Below are 22,943 nucleotides of genomic sequence, written 5' to 3' on the forward strand. Positions count from 1 at the left end.
TAATTGAAAATTCCAGTTAAGAAACTGATAACTGGTGCGTCTATGGTCAAGGTTGGTCTCTTTTTCATTTAAAAAGTGCATCCCAAATTGATAAAAAAAAAAAAAGATATGGGTATAACATCCCAAATTGATCAAAATAGAAATAAGTATACAGTAATGAACTATAACCATTCAAATCATCAATCTAACGACACAAAAAAAGTATCTAGAGATCAGCATACATATACGTTTTTCGATACTAGGCAAGTGTGTGTCTTATACAAAAAAGTCAATGTACAGGCAATGGAAAAAATAAATTTGCATAAGATCAAAAACTCAACCCCATTGAAAAGAACTAAATACAAACATGAAATACTGGATTTTGTTAGTTGCAGATACATATTATATGAACATGTGTTATGAATAATAAGATAATGCAAGTTATCTTTATTCTAACAATTCATGTACCTTAATTTGAAATTACTCAATCTTTTAGTAATTTCAACATCTAGTAGTTTTTGGGCTTGAGTATATTTACGAATTGCATATAAAATTACACGTTCAAGGATGAAAATGCTCGAGTAGATATATTGACAAACCATGTACATTTTCAAATAATCAAATTATACTTGACAAAGTTTATCAACCATTAAAATTATGAGAATGAAAATCTCGTCAGTATGCTTATTCTTATTATATTAGTCTGTGTTAAACTATTCTGCAAAATAAAAGGGTTTAGTTAAAAAAACAAACTGAAAGACTATTTAGACATATATATATATATGTATATAAAGATCACTATAATAAATGTTCTTGTGTATAGAAATATATATAGATTACTAAAAAATCCAACATTTCCGGTATGAATAGTTTTAATTCAATAAAATAATATGTATATATATATATATATATATATATATATATATATATATATATATATATATATAAGCAGTCGAGCGGAATTACTTAATGGCATTCTGGGGTAACTAAATACATCTCCTCTCCATCTTCCTGTCGCGGCTGTATATCTGGAAATTGTCAAGTAATTCCAATTTAAATACATAGGCTGATGTATTTGATAGTCAGGAATTGAAAAAGAGGGAATTCTTAAAATGACGGATTGGTCAATAATAAAACAGGTTATTCCTAAAGATCATGGGAATTTGATCATATTTCAGAGGAAATTGATAGGTTTCCTTATTTACTCTCAAACTACTCTTTTGGAATGTTTAATCTTATAAAAAGGTGTGGCACTGTTTATTTACATTTCTGTTACTCTAAAATGAAAATGTGATACCAATTCATTTCTTTAACCCTGAAAATTGGAATAAAATGTAACTATGTTTATCTTTTACTCTTAACGCTATCTTCATATCAATACAAATTGTAGATCATACACTCATCAGCAGTGTTACAAAGGCGTCCACTTTTGTTTGTTTTAATTTTTGTTGGTGGAAAAGAGAGTATGTAGTTTTCTAGTTATATTCGATTATTTTGTTTGTTATAATGAGGGGAATAGGAGGTCTAAGTCAGTGATACAGCAACTTAAGAACTAAATGAAAATAAAACGACATCTGGGCTCAACACAAGGTTTTCAAAGAGTCTTCTAAAATGACCCTGAAGTCTAAAAAGATTAGTACAATATTTAAAAAAAATATAAAAATAGGCAATTTACAGTAAACTTGTTCAAATCTCAATAACATTCATAACGATAAATACAAAAAAACACTGCAAGCATTCTTAGGTTTATTTGGAAGTTACTGCGGTCTACATGGTGGCCTTCTATCACATTGGATCTACTTGAGATTGTCTATCAAAACCTTTTATTCCATATTCTGATATCTTATCAGAATGTTGAATTAGTACTTATAGAACAGGTGAAAATTCATGAAGTAGTAAATAAACACACTATGAAGATTATAAGATTGAGATTGATAGAGATGGAAATAATATCAATTTAAAAATAAGAACGATATACAATAAACGCACATACGAGGTGCACGTCATATCAAAAGTCATGGAAATATGCATTAAGCTGGAACTTTATGTACTTATTGTTATGGATTGTATGTACCATTTGGCTTGCTTATCGGGGTGAGTAAAAAGATTCACTCTTATTAAATTGTACTGTTTAGAACTACTTTATTAATATCTATGTAAATATTATTATTATCTGCTGAAAGATGGAAACTATACAGATGTATAAATGTATTTACTAAATACCAAAAAAATGTAGGATTTATTTTTGTTTGTTCAATGTAAAGTGGCAATTACATTTCAATTCCACGTGACATGCTTCTCGAAAAACTGAATTTCTTCGGATACAATTGAGGATAAAAGGTAAAGATGCAAAAAAAAAACACCACATAAAACAACAAAAGGAAGAAGGACCTAACATGCCTAATGGCCTAGCAGGCAAAATAATTCGAGTATAATTACATAATTTATCAACTGATGACGTATAAATTAAATCATGAACGAAATAAAGAAGCTAGCAGTTGAATTGTATTCTCGAGGACGTACCGTTCACCATCAGAGGTATAGATTTAGTTATAGGGATATAACACACAACATTTGTAACATGTGGATTGTGGAGTATGGCTCACTTATGTCACCCCCGCTTTAAAGTACTAGGAAGACATGAAGTTGTAGAGCTATGGATGAGAAAACCCACCACACGGTAAAGCAGCCTCGTAATAGATATTGATACCTTATTGCAGGTTGCTTTGGTTTTAACATCATGGAAAAAATGTGACAGAAATACCTTGGAATGAACGGACATAAAAATCGACAAGGGTAAAACAACATACCTCCTTTTAACGGTGTTGGGGTATATATACGTTAATACAACATTGTTAACAATTCACAAATTTATAACTAAAACAAATTGGTCGAAATTATTAATGGTGTTGTGTTGCTTTGTAATGGAGAGTTGTTTATATAATATTTAGTTTACATCCTCGTTCATTGGTCTCTGATAGACAATTGACAAGTATACCACATTTCTTTATGTTTATAATTAACCAGCTCTCCGATCCTTTCATTTCTGTTCTTATATTTAAATATCTAAATCTTTTAGGCATGTTTGTACAAGAGAGCGAGCTGAGAATTATCTTACATCGTACAATCAGGCTTTCATATGCCAGGAGAGATATACAACCAGCTGTGGGCATCTTGATTGGAGGAGGTGTACAAAATATCGGTAAACATCACATCTTCAAATCTGTGTTAATGTAGATGCGGGTCAAAAATTCAAGGAAAAATTAATCTGTTCATTGTTTCCTTAAGACGACATTTGTATTATCCTAGATTATTTTTCAAACGATGCTATTAGGTTCGCAAAACCAAACAAGACTCCCGTTTATGAATTTTCGTTCGATCACTCAAAATTCAAAATGCAGAGCTCCCAAATTTGTATTGGTGTCTCAGGTTCATACGGGTGTGATATTGAAGAGCCATAAACAATTATCATTCCTCTAGGTCTATTTATTATTGTGCTTTTATATTAATGTGATATAGTCAAAAAGAATTTTAAACAGTGTACGATACAGGCTATTCGATAAATGGTACATGATCTGAGACAAATGGCATGTGATATGCATGTAGGTTTAAATGTAGCATTTTTATCGGATATTACAAAAATGATACCAGAGCTACACATAAAATAAAGGGATAAAGTGCAAATGTTTGGGGCAAACGTAAACATCAATATATAGAAATTCTAACCCTTTATTGTGACAAACTGTAAATGCTAGCAAAATAAATGAAAAAAAATGTACAACTGACTTTATGAATGTTAATGTGATTTAGATCAAATGTACAGCATATGACAAGATTGGAAATAATGAAAGTTATAAAAAATTTAAAACTTTATTTTTCGTTACAGAATACAAACATGCTTCACTCCAAAACAGAAATACGCCATTCGTTATCATCAAATAGAAGCATGCTGTTCAGGATGGAGGGAAGATGGATCTGGACAATGTACAGTACGTAAGTACAACGAAATGTTTGAAAATAAAATATAACTATCTTTGTAGATATAGTGACCTGAGATTGAATAGCTAAGTTTCAGATTTTAGTCTATTAAAACTAGATTAATCAGGTTTTTAAGGAAGGGGTTCGTTATAAATATATGCTATGTCCAGAAGAAATAAACTGACTAACAAGACTTTTGAAACAACCAACAATTAGTCATTATTTTTGCAATGTTACTTAAAGTACAAATTTAATATTCATTAATTCATACGATTTTCACTATATAAAGTGTGTTTGGTTTTAAGTGTAAGTAAAACCCATCTATGATTTAAATGCACTATGCCTTGAATTAAAAAAAAACATGTGGTATGATTGCCAATGAGATATCTCTCAACAAGAGACAAACATGACACAGATATAAATAACTACAGGTCACCGTACTGTCCATAACAATGAGCAAAGCCCATACCGCATAGTCAGCAAAAAAAAAGCCTGGACATGGCATGTATGAAACAATTCAAACGAGCAAACTTATGGCTTAATTTATGTTCAACATAATGAACAATATTATAAACAACTATATATCACAGTCGCTAAGGACATGCGTATACAGAATGTGTATTTTTTTTTATTAAACATGTTTTAGTTTTTATTTTATCGTCTCATGATTTACATTCTTTCTAATCATTTTATTTAAGCTTCTTGTTCACGTGAATGTCAGAATGGTGGATCATGTGTAGCTGTTGGTAACATGCCCGGGTGTCTTTGTCAGGAAGGTTTTCAAGGCGATACATGTCAGCATGGTATGTCGTATTAACTTCGCATCACGATGCAAAGATATAGGTTTCATAATGTTTTCATGACAATCTTTGATACTTAACAAAAGCTGTAATGATTAACTTCCTGGTAATATGTCTAAACTAACAGCTGGGTCTTTTGATGGAATGAAGAAAAAAATGTATATTGACGATGAGAATTTGAATGTATTAAAGCAACAGTAGATGCGGGGTGTTTACTACAAAGTCATAAAACAGCTGAGAAGATAACTAAAAAAATATTTTATCGGAGTAATTATTAGGTGATGTATCTTAACTTTTGTTTATCATTATTGTCAATCTATTTTGTCGAATTATTCTATACAAATCTAGCACAAAACGAATGGAAGTTGTGGCATACAGTAGCAGTATCAGCTGGGGCAGTGTTTCTCATATTTGTTGTCACCTTAGCAGTGATTATAACATACGGATGTAAGAGAACAAGGTGAGGCTTATTGATGTATATAAGGGTCAACAATAGAAAGAAGAGATGATAGAAAATAATCAAAGAAAGAAAACCTGCATTCTTAATTATCTCATTCGACACCAGCCTAAAAACAAGATTCTTATAGAGTTTTCTGTCATAATCACAGGTACGACTTATTTGCAAATGAAAACCAAAACAAAGTTGTTATCATTGATAAAAACTTCCTTAGTATAACAATTGCCCAATTTGAAAATAAATTTGATAGCATAGACCAAAAGCACTTAAAACAGCATAGGTGTTATAGTGTTAACCTTATATATATATATATATATTCAGTTAAGGCACTAAAACTGTAGGGCGTCATCGAGCAGTTCTATGAAAAGTCAAATGTATTAGCTATACATTTCCCGTATTTATTGTAAATCTTGTTGAAACAAAATACACCCAAGATAATAGTTTAAAAAAAACATTATTTTCTTTCAATTTCGTGTGAAGGTTCTAATTATGGGTACCTTGAGAAAATAATGTGTATCTGTATATGCAATAAAAAAAATCAAAATATCTACATTAAATAACTGATCTGCTGACATAGCTTGGATAGAGTTGAGGCAAAACAGTTCTATACTTAATTCCACGGGTTATTTAGATCAAATACCATTTAATCACTTGACAATTAATAATTCAAAGCATAAAAAGATACAAAGATGGATAAAATGCACAATGACTAAAGGAAAATAGAATAATAATAGTTCGCGACAATTTATTATTGCGTGACACAAATCTCAAACCATGATGATGAACTCGATCATGTTCCCCGTAAAGATAAAAAGCTCGTTTTTATGGTGATCATAATAAGCAGTTAAAAGATTATGATGGATAGTTTTGTGCCATGAGCAATGAAAAAATCTAAGACAAATGAAACATATGAGACAATTTTGGGAGTTTTGTATAATTGACAATTAATTCTTTTAACTTTCAGTGGATATCAAAGACTTCCTCAGAAGGAAATAATTTGTTTGAAAGCACCAAGTACAATAAGTACTTACACTACAACTCAAACAAACACTGAGAACTATGATCAACCCAATGACGACGTGTGTAATACTGTGTATCCTTCGGCGCCTCATATGACAAATGTACCAGATAGCGTACATAAATTATAATTTATTGAATTTGTGATCAAAGAGATTAATTATTGACCAATAAAAACTTTAATATTTCATATTACTGTACATATGAAATAAAACACTTGTGATCAAAATGTTCATCAAATAGTTCATGATTATGAGGAATGTGAGGTGCAACGAAACAGGAATGCAAAGACAAGAATAACCAAAATTAATCGGGAGATGAACAATGTGAATTTCGATAGTCAATCAAATTATTTTTAAAATATACGTCAGGCTCATAGATTTCCCCATTTCGAATTTGCTTTGTAGTTTAATATTGTTGATTTACTTTTTTCTTGAAGTTCAGTAACACATAGCCCATGAATATACAGAACAATACAAATGGTAGGTTTTTCTAGTTATATCTACTATGATGAAGTTACATTTTTACTGCAAATTTTTTGGTATGGGGAATTTGGCGCCTTACAATAGGCCACCTACGGACCAGGATTTTTGCATTGTTTCAATTTACAGAGAGTGTGATACACATCATACTCTTAGCATCGGATAGAACAATTTCGACCGGACGTGGCTGTTATACATTCTTCACAGCATATCGATAGCTCAGTTTGATTATAATAGTTTTACTTCTGTATGAGAGAAAATCATGAATATCTATACCAAAAGGGTTATGCTTCTTTTGTTGATTTGTCTGAATTCAATTATAAGATCTTATCTGATTTATACGAGTGTTCTGAGAACATATTAGCATTTACAGTACCAATGTTTCTGCACCAAATGCCCATTTTGGTAATAAATGCCTCTTCAGTTATGCTCGAGAGAAAAATATTTGATAACCCAAAAATTAAAGACCTGGCGAAACCAAAGGGATCAAAAGCATATAGCCAAAACCGGACATGATTACAAAAATATAAATTATTTTGCTTCACTACGTTCATAAGACATTTTATCATAAGTAATGAATTGTGTATAGCCGACATTTAGGATTACAGGAAATATTAAGAGGGGGAATGTGTTGTATAACTAAAAAAAAACATCCTATGAATAAATACATATACATGCATGAATGATAGCCTACGGGATGCTTCTTGCAACTTTAGACATAGACAAGAAAAAGATGTTTGAAAGCCTTTAACATGTTCAAATATCTGTGTGACCAGATACTAAGTACAAACCATTTGATACACGAATAAGACGCTAAATAGTATAAAAGCTTTAAAATAAAATTCAATTATTCGGTATAATTGGTTTGACGCTGTTCCCCATGCAAATGAATGTTTGATGTATAATTATGCTTAATTACGACAAATTTAATTTAATCGATATTCACATCAAAAACGTCGAACGTTTCCACTGTATGCACATAGACGATGAAAGCGAAACATTTGGATAAACGGTTGTGATAAAATTGATTAAATATAACTGACTGTTTTTAAAATAGTTAAAATCGTCGAATTTGATAAAATTTCAAAACTTTCCTTTTTTTTAATAAATGATATGCAAGAAAAGTTGAAAGGAAAAAGCGTAACTTATTTCTTTAATAAAATACATTTCTGTTTAAATCCTTCCTTTTAACTTTTGACAGTTCAAAGTAAATAGTAAATACTACTTTAATATATTCAATCAATAAGTGAAAATTATCTTACACGCATAACCCTGTTATTATAAATTAATGTTAGACTGCATAATAACAGGTCTCGTTTATTGTTGCATATTATTAAATGCTTTTATAGAAAGGTATTAATTAACCACAGTATGCTATCAAAATGTATAAAATTGAGACACCTTTCATGCAATTGTTTGGCAAACTTTGCAAATATTCAAAAGTGAGTAAACGTAACCCCAAATTGGTCATTTGCTTTCTATTTCTATCAATCAAAACCAAATGGTTGACTTTGAAAAGAAATATTAACACCTGTACTTGAACCATCCGGCACTGAAACCCTTTCAGAGGAATGCATATACAGGATGCATGAATACGTAGCCACGTCTGTACGGCATGTGGATGTATAATTGTGGTTTTATATAAGGAGAATGTCATGCTCTTGGGACTTACAATGTCCCTTGTAATTGTTGTTTGGGGAGTCGTATGAAAAGAAAATACCCTCAGTTCGAGTGAGTCCAAATAGCATAGACATTTATAGATAACAATACTTTTAGAATTTTTAGTTTGATTCTATGAATCCGTCGACCGTTCCATTTTAAAGCCTGTGTCGCTCACCTTGGTCTATGTGAATATTAAAGAAAGGACGGAGATGGATTCATGACAAAATTGTGTTTTGGTGATGATGATGTGTTTGTACATCTTACTTTACTGAACATTCTTGCTGCTTACAATTATCTCTATCTATAATGAACTTGGTCCAGTAGTTTCAGTGGAAAATATTAGTAAAAATTTACAAATTTTATGAAAATTGTTAAAAATTTACTATAAAGGACAATAACTCCTTAGGGGGTCTATTGACCATTTTGGTCATGTTGACTTATTTTTATGTCTTACTTTGCTGTACATTATTACTGTTCTTTACAGTTTATCTCTATCTATAATAATATTCAAAATAATAACAAAAAACGGCAAAATTTCCTTAAAATTACCATTCAGGTGCAGCAACCTAACAATGGGTTGTCCGATCCATCTGAAAATTTCAGGACAGATAGATCTTGACCTGATAAACAATTTTGATTTTTGAGTTATAAACCAAAAACTGCATTTTACCCCTATGTTCTATTTTAGCCGTGACCGCCATCTTTGTAAGATAGCCAGGTCACCGGACACATTTTTTAAACTAGATACCCCGAAGATGATTTTGGCCAAGTTTTGATTAATTTGGCCCAGTAGTTTTAGAGGAGAAGATTTTTGTAAAAGATTACTAAGATTTACGAAAAATGATTAAAAATTGACTATAAAAGGCAATAACTCCTAAAGGTGTCAACTGACCATTTCGGTCACGTTAACTTATTTGTAAATCTTACTTTGCTGAACATTATTGCTGTTTACAGTTAATCTCTATCTATAATAATATTCAAGAAAATAACCCAAAACAGCAAAATTTCCTTAAAATTACCAATTCAGGGGCAGAAACCCAACAACAGATTGTCCAATTCATCTGAAAATCATCAGATAGATCTTGACCTGATGAATAATTTTACCCCATGTCAGATTTGCGCTAAATGCTTTGGTTTCAGAGATATAAGCCAAAATCTACATTTTACCCCTATGTTCTATTTTTAGCCATGGTGGTCATCTTGGTTGGTTGGCCGGGTCACCGGACACATTTTTTAAACTAGATACCCCAAGGATTATTGTGGCCAAGTTTGGTTAAATTTGACCCAGTAGTTTCAGAGGAGAAGATTTTTGTAAAAGTTAACAGACGACGCCGGACGACTACGACGATGACGACGGTCGACGGACGCAAAGTGAGGAGAAAAGTATGATATTTCTGAAGATTGTAGAAAAATAAATTGATAAAATGGCATTGACTGAGATTTTACATAGCGACTACGGAAAATTTTATTGAGCCCAATGCAAAATATACGATTTAAACTTTATTTCTGTACGAACAACATATTGAAATGTAATGTTTATTGAAAATATATGTCATACTTACGTTTCACTTTGGTACTGTTGACAAAACTAGAATAAAAACTACCGATGATGACGTGAAGAATATATTTTAGGATGCGCTTACCAGATATGTGGATCAAATGCTTACTGGAACAACAACACCTTACTACTAGGAAAGACTTTCAGTGATTGTCGTTTGTTGATGTTCATAAGTGTTTCTCGTATCTCTTTTTCGTATAGATTAGACTGATGGTTTTCCTATTTAAATGGTTTTACACTTGTCATTTGGGAACCCTTTATATCGTGCTGTTCGGTGTTGAAGTCTGTACTATGATTTCTTTTTACTTCCAGATGTTTAAGGTCGTTTAGACGTATTTGGCACAATTTTTTTGGAATTTTGCTCTTCAACTTTATTCTTGGTTGACTTTCAAACTATTATAAAACTATGGTGAGTCTTATGTATACGAAACGCGCGTCTGGTGTACTTAATTATAATCCTGATACCTTTGATAACTATTTACACAACTAGGTCGATGCCACTGCTGGTGAATGTTTCATCCCTGAGGTTATCACCAGCCCAGAAGTCAGCACTTCGGTGTTGACATGAGTATCAATTATGTGTTCATTTTCATAAATTTCTGGTTTACAAAACTTGGAATATTTCGAAAAACAGTCAAAGATTACCATAGCCGTATTGGCACAACATTTTGGAAAATTGAATCTTCAATGCTCTTCAACTTGTACTTGTTTGGCTTTATAACTATTTTCATATGAGCGTCACTGATGAGTCTAATGTAGACTAATCCTGGTACGTTTGATAACTATTTGTTATATGTTTGTATTTTGTTTGTGGTTGTTGAGTACAAAGATGAAAGTAAAGTATCGCACATTTAGCATTAAGAACCTAAAGTGCTTGTAACAATGAACATGTAGCACACACAATTACAACTACATTAACGGAAGTGGATAATCATACTTCTTGTATAAACTAAGAAATGAAGGTATGATTGATAATAATATCATTTTAAACCAGAGATCAAATGATACTGAAGTTAAAACCCATAGGTCACCAAACTGCCTTTAACAATGATCAAACACAACACCACATAGTAAGCGATAACAGGCTTTGTCATAACCAAAGATGAAACATAACTAACGTGAAACATTCTGCTTAGTTTCTTCTGTTACCTATTCTAACAACTGTTATAAACTGAGATTTACTATGCGTATTGCTGCCCGTTTATGGCCTTGTGCTGTCGCGTGTCTGCTCTTTGGTCGAGTTGATGTCTTTTTAACATACTCACCTTTTCTTTTCTCAATTCTAATCATCAAAGTTAACATGCAGGCTTATGAATCTTGTCTATATACCAGCTTTGGTTATTTGGAATATATTCTAAGTTTCACTTCTTCTTACTACATTTGTATAAACTTCAAGATTTACCTGTATTTTTTAAAACCGTTTTTTTTTCTAAAGTGAATATTTTCGAAGGGTTAAATATTTCGCAGTGGTGACTTGCCATGGTTTTGTTTGGGCTTGTTTGTTTGCTTTTTGGATGTTTGTCCCTAATATTTTATTAACTGTGCATTTGCATTCAGATATCGCAGATCGAATTTATTCGTTTATAGTGTATTAATGTACGTTTTTTTATTGAGTTAAGCCTACCAATCGATATTTTAATGTGTGTTTTTCTATTTTGTGATGTTATGCTATTGTTTCAGAAAAGGGAGAATGTTTGAATCCATTAAAACGTTTAATCCCGCTGCAAATGTTTGCACCTGTCCTAAGTCAGGAATCTGATATACAGTAGTTGTCGTTTGTTCATGTAATTTATACGTGTTTCTCGTTTCGTTTTTTTTTAATTTTATATAGATTAGACCGTTGGTTTTCCCGTTTGAATGGTTTTACACTAGTAATGTTGGGGCCCTTTATAGTTTGTTGATCGGTGTGAGCCAGGGCTCCGTGTTGAAGGCCGTACATTGACCTATAATGGTTTACTTTTTTAAAATTGTTGTTTGGATGGAGAGTTGTCTCATTGGCACTCACACCACATCTATCATTTATTATGATTTGGTACACCAGGCGCCCGTTTTGTATGAAAAAAACTCATTAGATACACTCGAATCATAACAGATAGAAAGCCATATCAAATAAGAATTTTAACAATACAGAAAACCGAATATTTCAATTTATATTGGTTGTGCCAATTAGAATGCACCTTATATCCAACAAAGATGACACATCATAGTCAATGCCATACTAGATTTCACATGCATGTACATCAAAAGCTAATAGAATCTTAACACAAGTCATAAGGTAGATATAAGAAGATGTGGTATAAGTGCTCATGAGACAACTCTCTATCCTGGTCACAATTTGTAAAAGTTAACCATTATAAAGCATAGTTCGGTCTAAGCAAGTATGTATTAGCAAATGGAAAAAAAGTATAACACAAAGTATCACGCTTTCTCATTTCAAGTGATAATCATTCAATTTCTAGCATTAATATGTGTTAACTTCAAATTCTGGGTTAATGTTAAACTAAGGATTTTCTTATCCCAGGCATAGATTACCTTAGCCGTATTTGGCACAACTTTTTGAAGTTTTGGATCCTCAATGCCCTTCAATTTTGTACTTGTTTGGCTTTATAAATATTTTAATATGAGCGTCACTGATGAGTCTTATGTAGACGAAACGCGCGTCTGGCGTACTAAATTATAATCCTGGTACTTTCGATAACTAATTAATCCCATTATTATGCTTCGACGGCTTAGCAAATTCACTAATTTTTGTTTAAATATAGAAAATATTGGACTTTTAAACAAGATCTGACATCGATAAGCATGGATGGTTCCTTATGTCTTACAGTCGAAAGCTAAAGTACAATATTTTAAATTTCTCAAAATAGTATATATATTGTTTCATTCATAAACATGATATAGTATAAAGAATTTATTTGTAAGATGTCAAATATTTATTTAAATTTTACAGGTAAGAAGACTACAGGTAAATTATACTTTGATTGGCCGCGTGGCACAGCTTGTGTCACACACGTTCCGATGGATTGCCGGTTGAATGTTATACATTTAAAATCATTAAAAATATCCGTTTTTGTATTTGAAATATTTTACACTACAGAACTCTAGTTTTCTTATTTTAATAAATTGGTTATTTTAATATATTTTAAGTTCTCCTTTTTCTTTGTATTTGCAGATTATACATAAACAAATAAACAGAATCTTGTATTTTTATATGTGTATTCCTGCAGACGAGAACAAATATTATGAATGCATACCTCAGAACAAGGTGAGAGGTCAATGATCATAAGTATTCATATTGAAATACAACTAAGTTGTTAACATTGAGGGTATTTATCCATCTGGAAGACATGGGATAACTATATATTGCATCCAGACCTAGCTTGCAGCCGCATGTACGTGCAAGTGTAGGTAAGTCTAGTCATTATTTACGTTTTCTATTTTAAATCCATCTTTTTATTCATGTCATAATTAGATCACATAATATTTAAAGACAGATCAGTATTATCAAATTGCATAAAATGGTCTTTCCTACCAGAAAGTGTGTTGAGAGATGGGATAAGATGTAGGACAGAGGGTTTGACTTTGCAGGCCATAAACATAGATGATAGATCCCATGTGTAGAAAATTGTAAAAGATCTCTGAAAATGAAAACCCCATGACAATAATAAAATTGAGAATGGAAATTGTGAATGTATCAAAGAGACAACAACCCGACCATAGAACAGACAACAGCAGAAGTTTATAAGTGATACGTCGGTGAACTGCTGCATGCATTCGTTATGTAGTAGTAGTCTAGGTTACCCACGTATATCCATATCATCCAAGCTCTACCACTTTTCAGAATCGTCCTTGATCAAACTTATCTATTGCTTGATTTATTCTTTTCCAAATTATACATGAGACATTTAATACTGGACGTAAAGTAAACGGGAGTTAATTCAAACTTATGTTAGCCGGGAATCCTGACTAACTGCTTGAAAGTAGATGTGAAGAGTAGGTTGGGCAAGGATCAGGGTGTCATTCCAACTAGATATATATACAAAACAAAGATCTGATTGATACTGTGTTTTTCAACCACAAATTATATTTTGATTTTATATCAGAATGTCTGTTTGAACTATACTTTTATTATCATATAACAAATCCTGTCTATACTTTACATACAAGTAAAATGACTCTGAAATTCATAAAGAAGCTGATCGCTTTTAAAAAAGATGGGTGCCCCGTAGAGCAAACTGTTGTCAACTAAACACAGATATGATCACACAGAAAGTATTTTTGTGAAAATTAGTATGACTGCTATCATATGAACAATTCTTGCAGAGCCTTACTGTATACTATTGTCACATAAACAATAAACACTAAGAAATGTTCGTGTCATATGTAAAGCAACATACTGATATCACATTAGCAAGTTTTTATATGCCAGCAAGTGTACTGCCAGCGCTCAATAAAGTATATCTGTATCATAGAGTATGATAAAATATGTGATGCAACGTACTGATACCGTATTATGTAATTACATAAGACGAACTATCAATGTCATTCAGTATACTGTCATCGCATATAAGAAAGACTGTCTATGCCATTCCATATGTCATCGCATAAGACAGACTTTATATGCCATTCTGTATACTGTCATCGCATACGAAAGACTTTCTATGCCATTCAGTATACTGTCATCGCATAAGAAAGATTGTCTATGCCATTCAGTATACTGTCATCGCATAAGAAAGACTGTCTATGCCATTCCATATGATGTCATCGCATAAGAAAGACTTTCTATGCCATTCAGTATACTGTCATCGCATAAGAAAGACTGTCTATGCCATTTCATATGTCATCGCATAAGAAAGACTATCTATGCCATTCTGTATATTGTAATCGCATAAGAAAGACTTTCTATGCCATTTCGTATAATTTCATCGCATACGAAAGACTTTCTATGCCATTCCATATACTGTCATCGCATAAGACAGACTTTATTTGCAATTCAGTATACTGTCATCGCATAAGAAAGACTGTCTATGCCATTCCATATAATGTCATCGCATAAGAAAGAATATCTATGCCATTCTGTATACTGTCATCGCATAAGAAAGACTTTCTATGCCATTCTGTATACTGTCATCGCATACGAAAGACTTTCTATGCCATTCAGTATACTGTCATCGCATAAGAAAGATTGTCTATGCCATTCAGTATACTGTCATCGCATAAGAAAGACTGTCTATGCCGTTCCATGTAATGTCATCGCATGAGAAAGACTTTCTATGCCATTCAGTATACTGTCATCGCATAAGAAAGACTTTATTTGCAATTCAGTATACTGTCATCGCATAAGAAAGACTGTCTATGCCATTCCATATAATGTCATCGCATAAGAAAGAATATCTATGCCATTCTGTATACTGTCATCGCATGAGAAAGACTTTCTATGCCATTCAGTATACTGTGATCGCATACGAAAGACTGTCTATGCCATTCCATATAATGTCATCGCATAAAAAAGACTATCTGTGCCATTCTGTATATTGTCATCGCATAAGAAAGACTTTCTATGCCATTTCGTATAATGTCATCGCATACGAAAGACTTTCTATGCCATTCCATATAGTGTCATCGCATAAGAAAGATTTTCTATGCCATTCCGTATACTGTCATCGCATAAGAAAAATTTTCTATGCCATTCCATATACTGTCATCGCATAAGACAGACTTTTATGCCATTCCATATACTGACATCGCATATGAAAGACTTTCTATGCCATTCCATATAGTGTCATCGCATAAGACAGAATTTTCTGCCATTCCATATACTGTCATCGCATAAGAAAGATTTTCTATGCCATTCCGTATACTGTCATCGCCTAAGAAAGACTTTCTATGCCATTCTATATTCTGTCATAATATAAGAAAGACTATCTATGCCATTCCGTATACTGTCATCGAATAAGTAAGACTATCTATGCCATTCCGTATACTATCATCGCATAAGAAATACTATCTATGCCATTCCGTATACTGCAATCGCATAAGAAAGACTATATATCTATGCCATTCTGTATTCTGTCATCGCATAAGAAAGACTGTCTATGCCGTTCCATGTAATGTCATCGCATGAGAAAGACTTTCTATGCCATTCAGTATACTGTCATCGCATAAGAAAGACTTTATTTGCAATTCAGTATACTGTCATCGCATAAGAAAGACTGTCTATGCCATTCCATATAATGTCATCGCATAAGAAAGAATATCTATGCCATTCTGTATACTGTCATCGCATAAGAAAGACTTTCTATGCCATTCAGTATACTGTGATCGCATACGAAAGACTGTCTATGCCATTCCATATAATGTCATCGCATAAGAAAGACTTTCTATGCCATTCCATATACTGTCATCGCATAAGACAGACTTTTATGCCACTCCATATACTGTCATCGCATAAGAAAGATTTTCTATGCCATTCCGTATACTGTCATCGCATAAGAAAAACTTTCTATGCCATTCCATATACTGTCATCGCATAAGACAGACTTTTATGCCATTCCATATACTGACATCGCATATGAAAGACTTTTATGCCATTCCATATACTGACATCGCATATGAAAGACTTTCTATGCCATTCCATATACTGTCATCGCATAAGACAGAATTTTCTGCCATTCCATATACTGTCATCGCATAAGAAAGATTTTCTATGCCATTCCGTATACTGTCATCGCCTAAGAAAGACTTTCTATGCCATTCCATATACTGTCATCGCATAAGACAGAATTTTCTGCCATTCCATATACTGTCATCGCATAAGAAAGATTTTCTATGCCATTCCGTATACTGTCATCGCCTAAGAAAGACTTTCTATGCCATTCCATATTCTGTCATAATATAAGAAAGACTATATATGCCATTCCGTATACTGTCATCGAATAAGTAAGACTATCTATGCCATTCCGTATACTATCATCGCATAAGAAATACTATCTATGCCATTCCGTATACTGCAATCGCATAAGAAAGACTATATATCTATGCCATTCTGTATTCTGTCATCGCATAAGCAAGTCTATCTGCGGTTAACATTGAACTAACATAAAATGTGTTATGTAACGTACTGATAGCGTAGTATGTCATTACATAAGAAAGACTATCTATGCTATACCGTATACTGTCATCGCATGAGAAAGACTGTCTATGCCATGCCGTATACTTTCATCGCATAAGAAATACTGTCTATGCCATTTCGTATACTGCCATCGCAGAAGAAAGATTATATATCTATGCCATTTCGTATTCTGTCATCGCATAAGCAAGTCTATCTGCGGTTAACATTGAACTAACATAGAATAATGTCCGTCTTTGTCATCGCATAAAAAAGTCAATCCGTGTCCTACAACATAATGTCATCCTATCAAAAGCCAGTCCAGTCCATATAGTAAACTGTTATCGCAGCAGAAAGTATGTATGTGCCTGTGACCGTTATAAAGCACACTGACATTTTATAATGCCTGCCTGTTTTCTCCAGTATGCTGTCAGTTGATAAGTTAGTCCGTCTGTGGTACACCTTTTATTGCTATTGCATAAAAAAATCCTTCTTTGCCATACTGTATACTTTCATCGCACAAGAAGGTATGTATGTGCCGAACCGTATACTTCATCACATGAGCAAGTATGTGTGTGCCAAACAACTGACATACTGCCACAGCATTAGACAGCCTGTCTTTGTTGTACTATTATAGCGAATTGTCTGTCTTTGTCATAAAGTACACTGTTATCGCATTAGAAAGTCTGTGTGCCAAACATGCAGAAAAACTGACAACTTTAAAACTGTTTCAGAACAATTTCATTCAAATTTTAATCTACAGATAAAATTTTAAGCAGATAATTTTAAACGTTGAATGTTTTGAATACCCATGCACTTGAGAATCTTTTAAACGATTGTTTTCTAAAAAAAATTATTACGCTTTATTAGCAAATGGGCCTTTTATCACATTTCAACAAAATAATGAAAAATGGGATATCGTATGGTACTTTTACACATTCTTGATTTCTTAACATTAAAAACGTTGACTGTGTACAGGAAAAATTAACAAAGCGTTGCATTTTTTTCTGCATGCAGATGTCAGTCACAATACTGAATGCGTGGTGCATCAAATTACCATGATGCAACGGTTTAAAATTGACGAGATTTCAATGCAGAATTTAATAATTCATTTTGCAATATCTTTTTTCAATTCTTCAAATTCAATTTGATAATTTTATGTAACCAAATTAGATTTTTATTCAATACATTATTGGATTTAAATTTTGTACCTGAACTCATGAATGTAATCAAAATTGAATTATTTCACATTCTTTATCAATATTCAATTCACGTTTATAATAATCATTAAGTATATTATGCATAAGAAAATGTTATTGCTTATGATTTTAAAATAATAATGCCAAATTCTTTCAACAAATCAAATAATGTTATTTCAATGATCAGGTGTGCAGATTCAAAACGCCATTAAAATCCAAAATTACTTGATAATAAGCCAACAACCAAAGGCTAAATTTTCATAACGTTTCAAAATGCATTTAAAACATAATAAAACTAAAATTGTATGACAAATGTATTTGTATTTGGTAATAGTTTGATTTTCGTTTAAAAGTTTTTTAGGTGCACGGTGCACTATAATAAGACTTAAATAGTTCGATTTTTATTTTACTTTTTGACTTTTTTTTGAAACTTTGTCCTTTAGAATTTACAAATATTAACACCGGATAAATAGGAAATCCTTCGAAATTGAAATATATATCAATTACTGCATGGAGACATCCGAGGTAATGAAATTACTGAAACAGTTCAAGATTAAATTTGCACAAAGCAGTCGCAGACTCAGACTAAGTAAAGTTTACATATTTACCAATCGCACTCTTTTTCAAATTGTATCTTACAAACCCTTTTGGTCAGTAACAGTTGATTTTAAGATATAGACTTTAGATATATATATGTATATATATATAGATAGTTGTTAATTTCTGTCATGTTGGTCTCTTGTGGAGAGTTGTCTCATTGGCAATCATACCACATCTTATCTTTTTGTTAATCCGTGGGCCTCTGCTCTTTGGTTGGGTTGTAGTATCTCAAACACATTCCCCATTTCCATTCTCAATTTTATTCTAATCAAAATCGGTAAAAACATGTTTCTGTTCTTTTAAACTCTATTCTTTTAGTCTTCCGTCACCTCTTCTCTCTTCAGCATATTTATATTTGGGGAATTTCACGTCAGGAGCACACTCTCAAACTAGTCACGAATGCAGATTTAACAAAGTGGAATGGTGGGTTTTATACGTCTCGCACATTCTTATTATTAAACAAATATGTATTTGATCATTAAATCGTGTAGGACATTATTAAGCAGGTTATAAAATTCAAGATATTGACATTTTTTTCATTCATTTGCTTAAAAAACACAACATCAGTTTAGTTCGGCCGATTACAATTCGATGTGGTGGTTTTGTTTTTGAAAGTTGGAAACTGAAAACTTTATTGTTACCTGTAGATAGTTATATCATGTTGTCCTTTCATAAACAAACTGTCCATATTGTAAATTTGTTTCTGTTGTATATAAAACTATAATATATCATATTGTTTTCAATTATATTACGTGGGACAAAGTGACGGGTAAAACATACATATCATTAAAATCTGTTACGCAGTTAATCGATTGATTGTTAGCTGCTTAACGTCCAGTGATAAATGTTCGTGAATGTTTAGGACGAGAGTGTCGCAATTGGCAACAGGAGCATATCAAAACCAAATGAACATTACAATCCATAAAAAAAAGTTTAGCAATACTAAGGGAACGGAAACTTGTGGTTTATCATGAATTTTGGTATGAGGATTGTCATTAGCTTAGTCTCTATATTTACAACAACTTGATTATCCTACATGTATTATATTTCTATAGAATTAATGAAATTGATTGGCTGATAACAGTCGCAAGACAGTCCAATATCATATTCAATTTCCGTAAATACATCACATGTTAGCTTCACAAGAATCTGTTATTTTTATTGGCTAATTTATTATGAGTTGATAATATTTTTAAACGTTTTACGCCAACAATCGACACTTCCTATTGCATGAATGAACAAAATCTTTTTTATTTTAAGAATGAAATGCTTTTTTTACAATGTTTACGGTTTATAATTGCATTGCATGCGTGCTTTCTAGGGCATTTAAAAATTAGACAGAAAGCTTGATATACATATTGTCGAAAAAATATAATTATTTGTACGAGTTTTAAGAAACAGGACGAAAAGCGAGGCTCGAGGCTCATCACAAGAGATATATTCCTACTAGCAAATTTTGATATTGCTTAACCATCTCTGATACAGGAAAGCTATATATTAATTATTTAAAAAAATATTTTGGTTTTATACAAACGTTTTGTTCATTTCTACAAAAGCTTAATTGATGATATTATCTTTGTATATAATTATGTAAATTCTATAAGCTGTATTACATTAAACTAAGAAACTTTTATTATTTAGATTCTAGGCGTAAAACGTTTAAAATATTGTTTTCTCAAAATTAGTTTAAAAATGTGACGACGTAACTTCCATTACAAGGGCTACTATAGATACTTTTCTTTATTTACTTAGCAAACATTTGTATGATACTATTCAAATAAAGCCGATAAAGATCTCGTTTTAATAGTTTCTCCTCCTTCTTTTGTAAATCGTCAACCTAAAGCGTGATGCACATGGTCATATGTACAGTCTATTTACTAGATCGTATGCCATCTGCATATAGTCGCATCGTCACTCATTCTTTCAAGTGCGAAATTCGGCAGGTGTTCGGTTAAACTACAAGGGGTCCCCTTGGGGGAAAAGACATTTTCACATTAGCATTTTATATGAAACAATCCGAAATAAATCTCCAAAATAAATAAATCTGGTTATGATATGAATTATCATGATAACGAGATTTTGTGTTATTAAAAAGACAACTGGTTGAAATATTTTAGAAAAGAACTAACTTATTTCAATTGAGGTTCGAAACCATTATTAAATATAACGGTACATCTGCCTTTCCCGATTACAATTGTTTTTCTTTCCTTTGATGTTACCGCTTAAAATCAAAGAGGACATATTGGAAACTGGACATCTGCTTTGAAAAGCCAGAAAATAAAGCTTGAAATTTGCCCGTATTCAATAATAATAATATCGACAACAGCATTAAATTTTTACAAAATATTTACCACAAATTCTGAAAGTTAGTTTAACGTTGAAATTCAGAATGTATTCCGTTGGCATCAATTTCATTTAAAGAGAAAATTACATCAATGTTTAATAATTACATAACATGTTTGTTTCATTATAATGCGTTATTGGCTTACAACAATCTCGCATCATTTTGAAATTAACCTTCATTTCAAAATGAAATGTAACATTCATGATGACACGAGCTTCCACAATAAAGATAAAAGAAAAACATGATAGAAACTGTGTTTTCATGCTCCTAAGGAAAAAAACTGTAATAATAAGTATTTAATGCTTATTTAGTAATTTTATAGGGTTGTATAAGCGTTATACGTGCGCACATTTTACAAAACGTACATCTTCAACGCTTATACATCCCCATATATTTACATAAAAAAGAAGCTTTCAGTTCTTAAATAAAACCTATAAGGTAATGTTTGTCTGCTTCTGAATAAGATAAGGGTAGCAAATTTGCATGTATAAGAAGTTAAATAAAAAAATGAACTTTGAGGAAAATTCAAAACGAAAAGTCCTGCAAATAAAATGGCAAAATCAAAAGTCAAAAAGTATACGAAGAGCTCAAAATTCAGCCGTTCCACATTATCGTATATCGCAGGATCACGGATTTTTTTTCATAAAGACACGTTATGATGTGCTTATTGTTGAATGATTTCTCGTTTTCAACTTTTGAGAATGACAGTAAGTCATTTTCCATATTTTGATCTACACATCATATATACTCTAATGAGTATATATTTGGCTCAAGTATATATAGTGCAATCTTTGCTAGCCAAGGGTTACGATCCACTCCCCTCCTCTATATAGTGCTAAATATTGATATAAACACTTTCTGACTATCATCACTTATATCACATCAAATAGTAAGGAAACATCACTCGGCCATTTGTATTAGAAATGCTGTTGCAAATTATGATACAATAAATATAAAAAAGATTTCAAAATGAGGCCTTTTTGGATTTTTTCCCGTTTTTCTTAAGTATTAGATCTTTCCCGATAATACAGAAAATCGCTTCGGACACAACACATTTGTTGAGGGACATTTTCCTTTTATATATTATAAAACTGAGTTATTTTGAATGAGAGAAACTTGAAAACTTAATTGAGAAATATTGACAACATGTTTTAAATTTGAAAACTGGCTTGTGGTGTTTTAATTCTCATTTATTATTTTTTTTCGGTTTAGTGAAGAATCTTTAATTGAACTAGTTTGCCATGTATCTAATGTAAATGTCCATGAATAAGGTTGATTCCTGTAAAGTTTTTGAGTTAGTGCATGCAATAAAAGTTAAGCTTGTATACTTCAAGGAAGACGCAAAGCAAATATTAAAAATAAGAAGAAAAAAATCTTTATAATAATTAGTTTTTACCAATAACTTCTTGCTTTGGTTTTGGAGGTACTATTGTCTCCAATTTGCACTCATTCCACGTACAACAAATGACAAAAGTTCTTTAATGTTCTCTTTTAAATTGTTCAATGTCTAATAAGAATCTTATCTAACTCATTTTCCAAATAAAAAAGTCTAAATATACAACGTGAATATACACTAAATAATACCGCTAGCCTACTATGCAGAAAATATATCAAATATTATAACAGGCACAAATGACCATTGCTTCGTTCAATACTCGTTGAATATTCGTCTAAAAGAAAGTTTTGGCTTGAAGTGCAAGCTAGTGATTATATAAATTGTACTGCGCAAATTTTTTAAAGATTCAATACTTTTATATAA

General features: G+C 31.9%; 2 protein-coding genes across 2 annotated transcripts in view; both read left to right on the forward strand.

Moving 5' to 3' along the window:
* Nucleotides 1-1,788: 1,788 nt before the first annotated feature.
* LOC143049324 (uncharacterized) lies at nucleotides 1,789-6,611 on the forward strand. The gene is made up of 6 exons (XM_076222997.1): nucleotides 1,789-2,073; nucleotides 3,059-3,181; nucleotides 3,866-3,972; nucleotides 4,656-4,760; nucleotides 5,106-5,217; nucleotides 6,179-6,611. The coding sequence occupies exons 1-6, from the start codon at nucleotides 1,997-1,999 to the stop codon at nucleotides 6,360-6,362; spliced, it is 708 nt and encodes a 235-aa protein (XP_076079112.1). The 5' UTR covers nucleotides 1,789-1,996; the 3' UTR covers nucleotides 6,363-6,611.
* Nucleotides 6,612-13,300: 6,689 nt separating this feature from the next.
* The window catches only part of LOC143048317 (uncharacterized), a 29,039-nt gene continuing 19,396 nt past the window's right edge, over nucleotides 13,301-22,943 (forward strand). Inside the window, exon 1 of the mRNA XM_076221940.1 lies at nucleotides 13,301-13,341. The gene's annotated coding sequence lies outside the window, so the exon portion shown is untranslated. The remainder of the gene's footprint in view (nucleotides 13,342-22,943) is intronic.

Source organism: Mytilus galloprovincialis, chromosome 10 (assembly GCF_965363235.1).
Source record: "Mytilus galloprovincialis chromosome 10, xbMytGall1.hap1.1, whole genome shotgun sequence".
Taxonomy (NCBI): domain Eukaryota; kingdom Metazoa; phylum Mollusca; class Bivalvia; order Mytilida; family Mytilidae; genus Mytilus; species Mytilus galloprovincialis.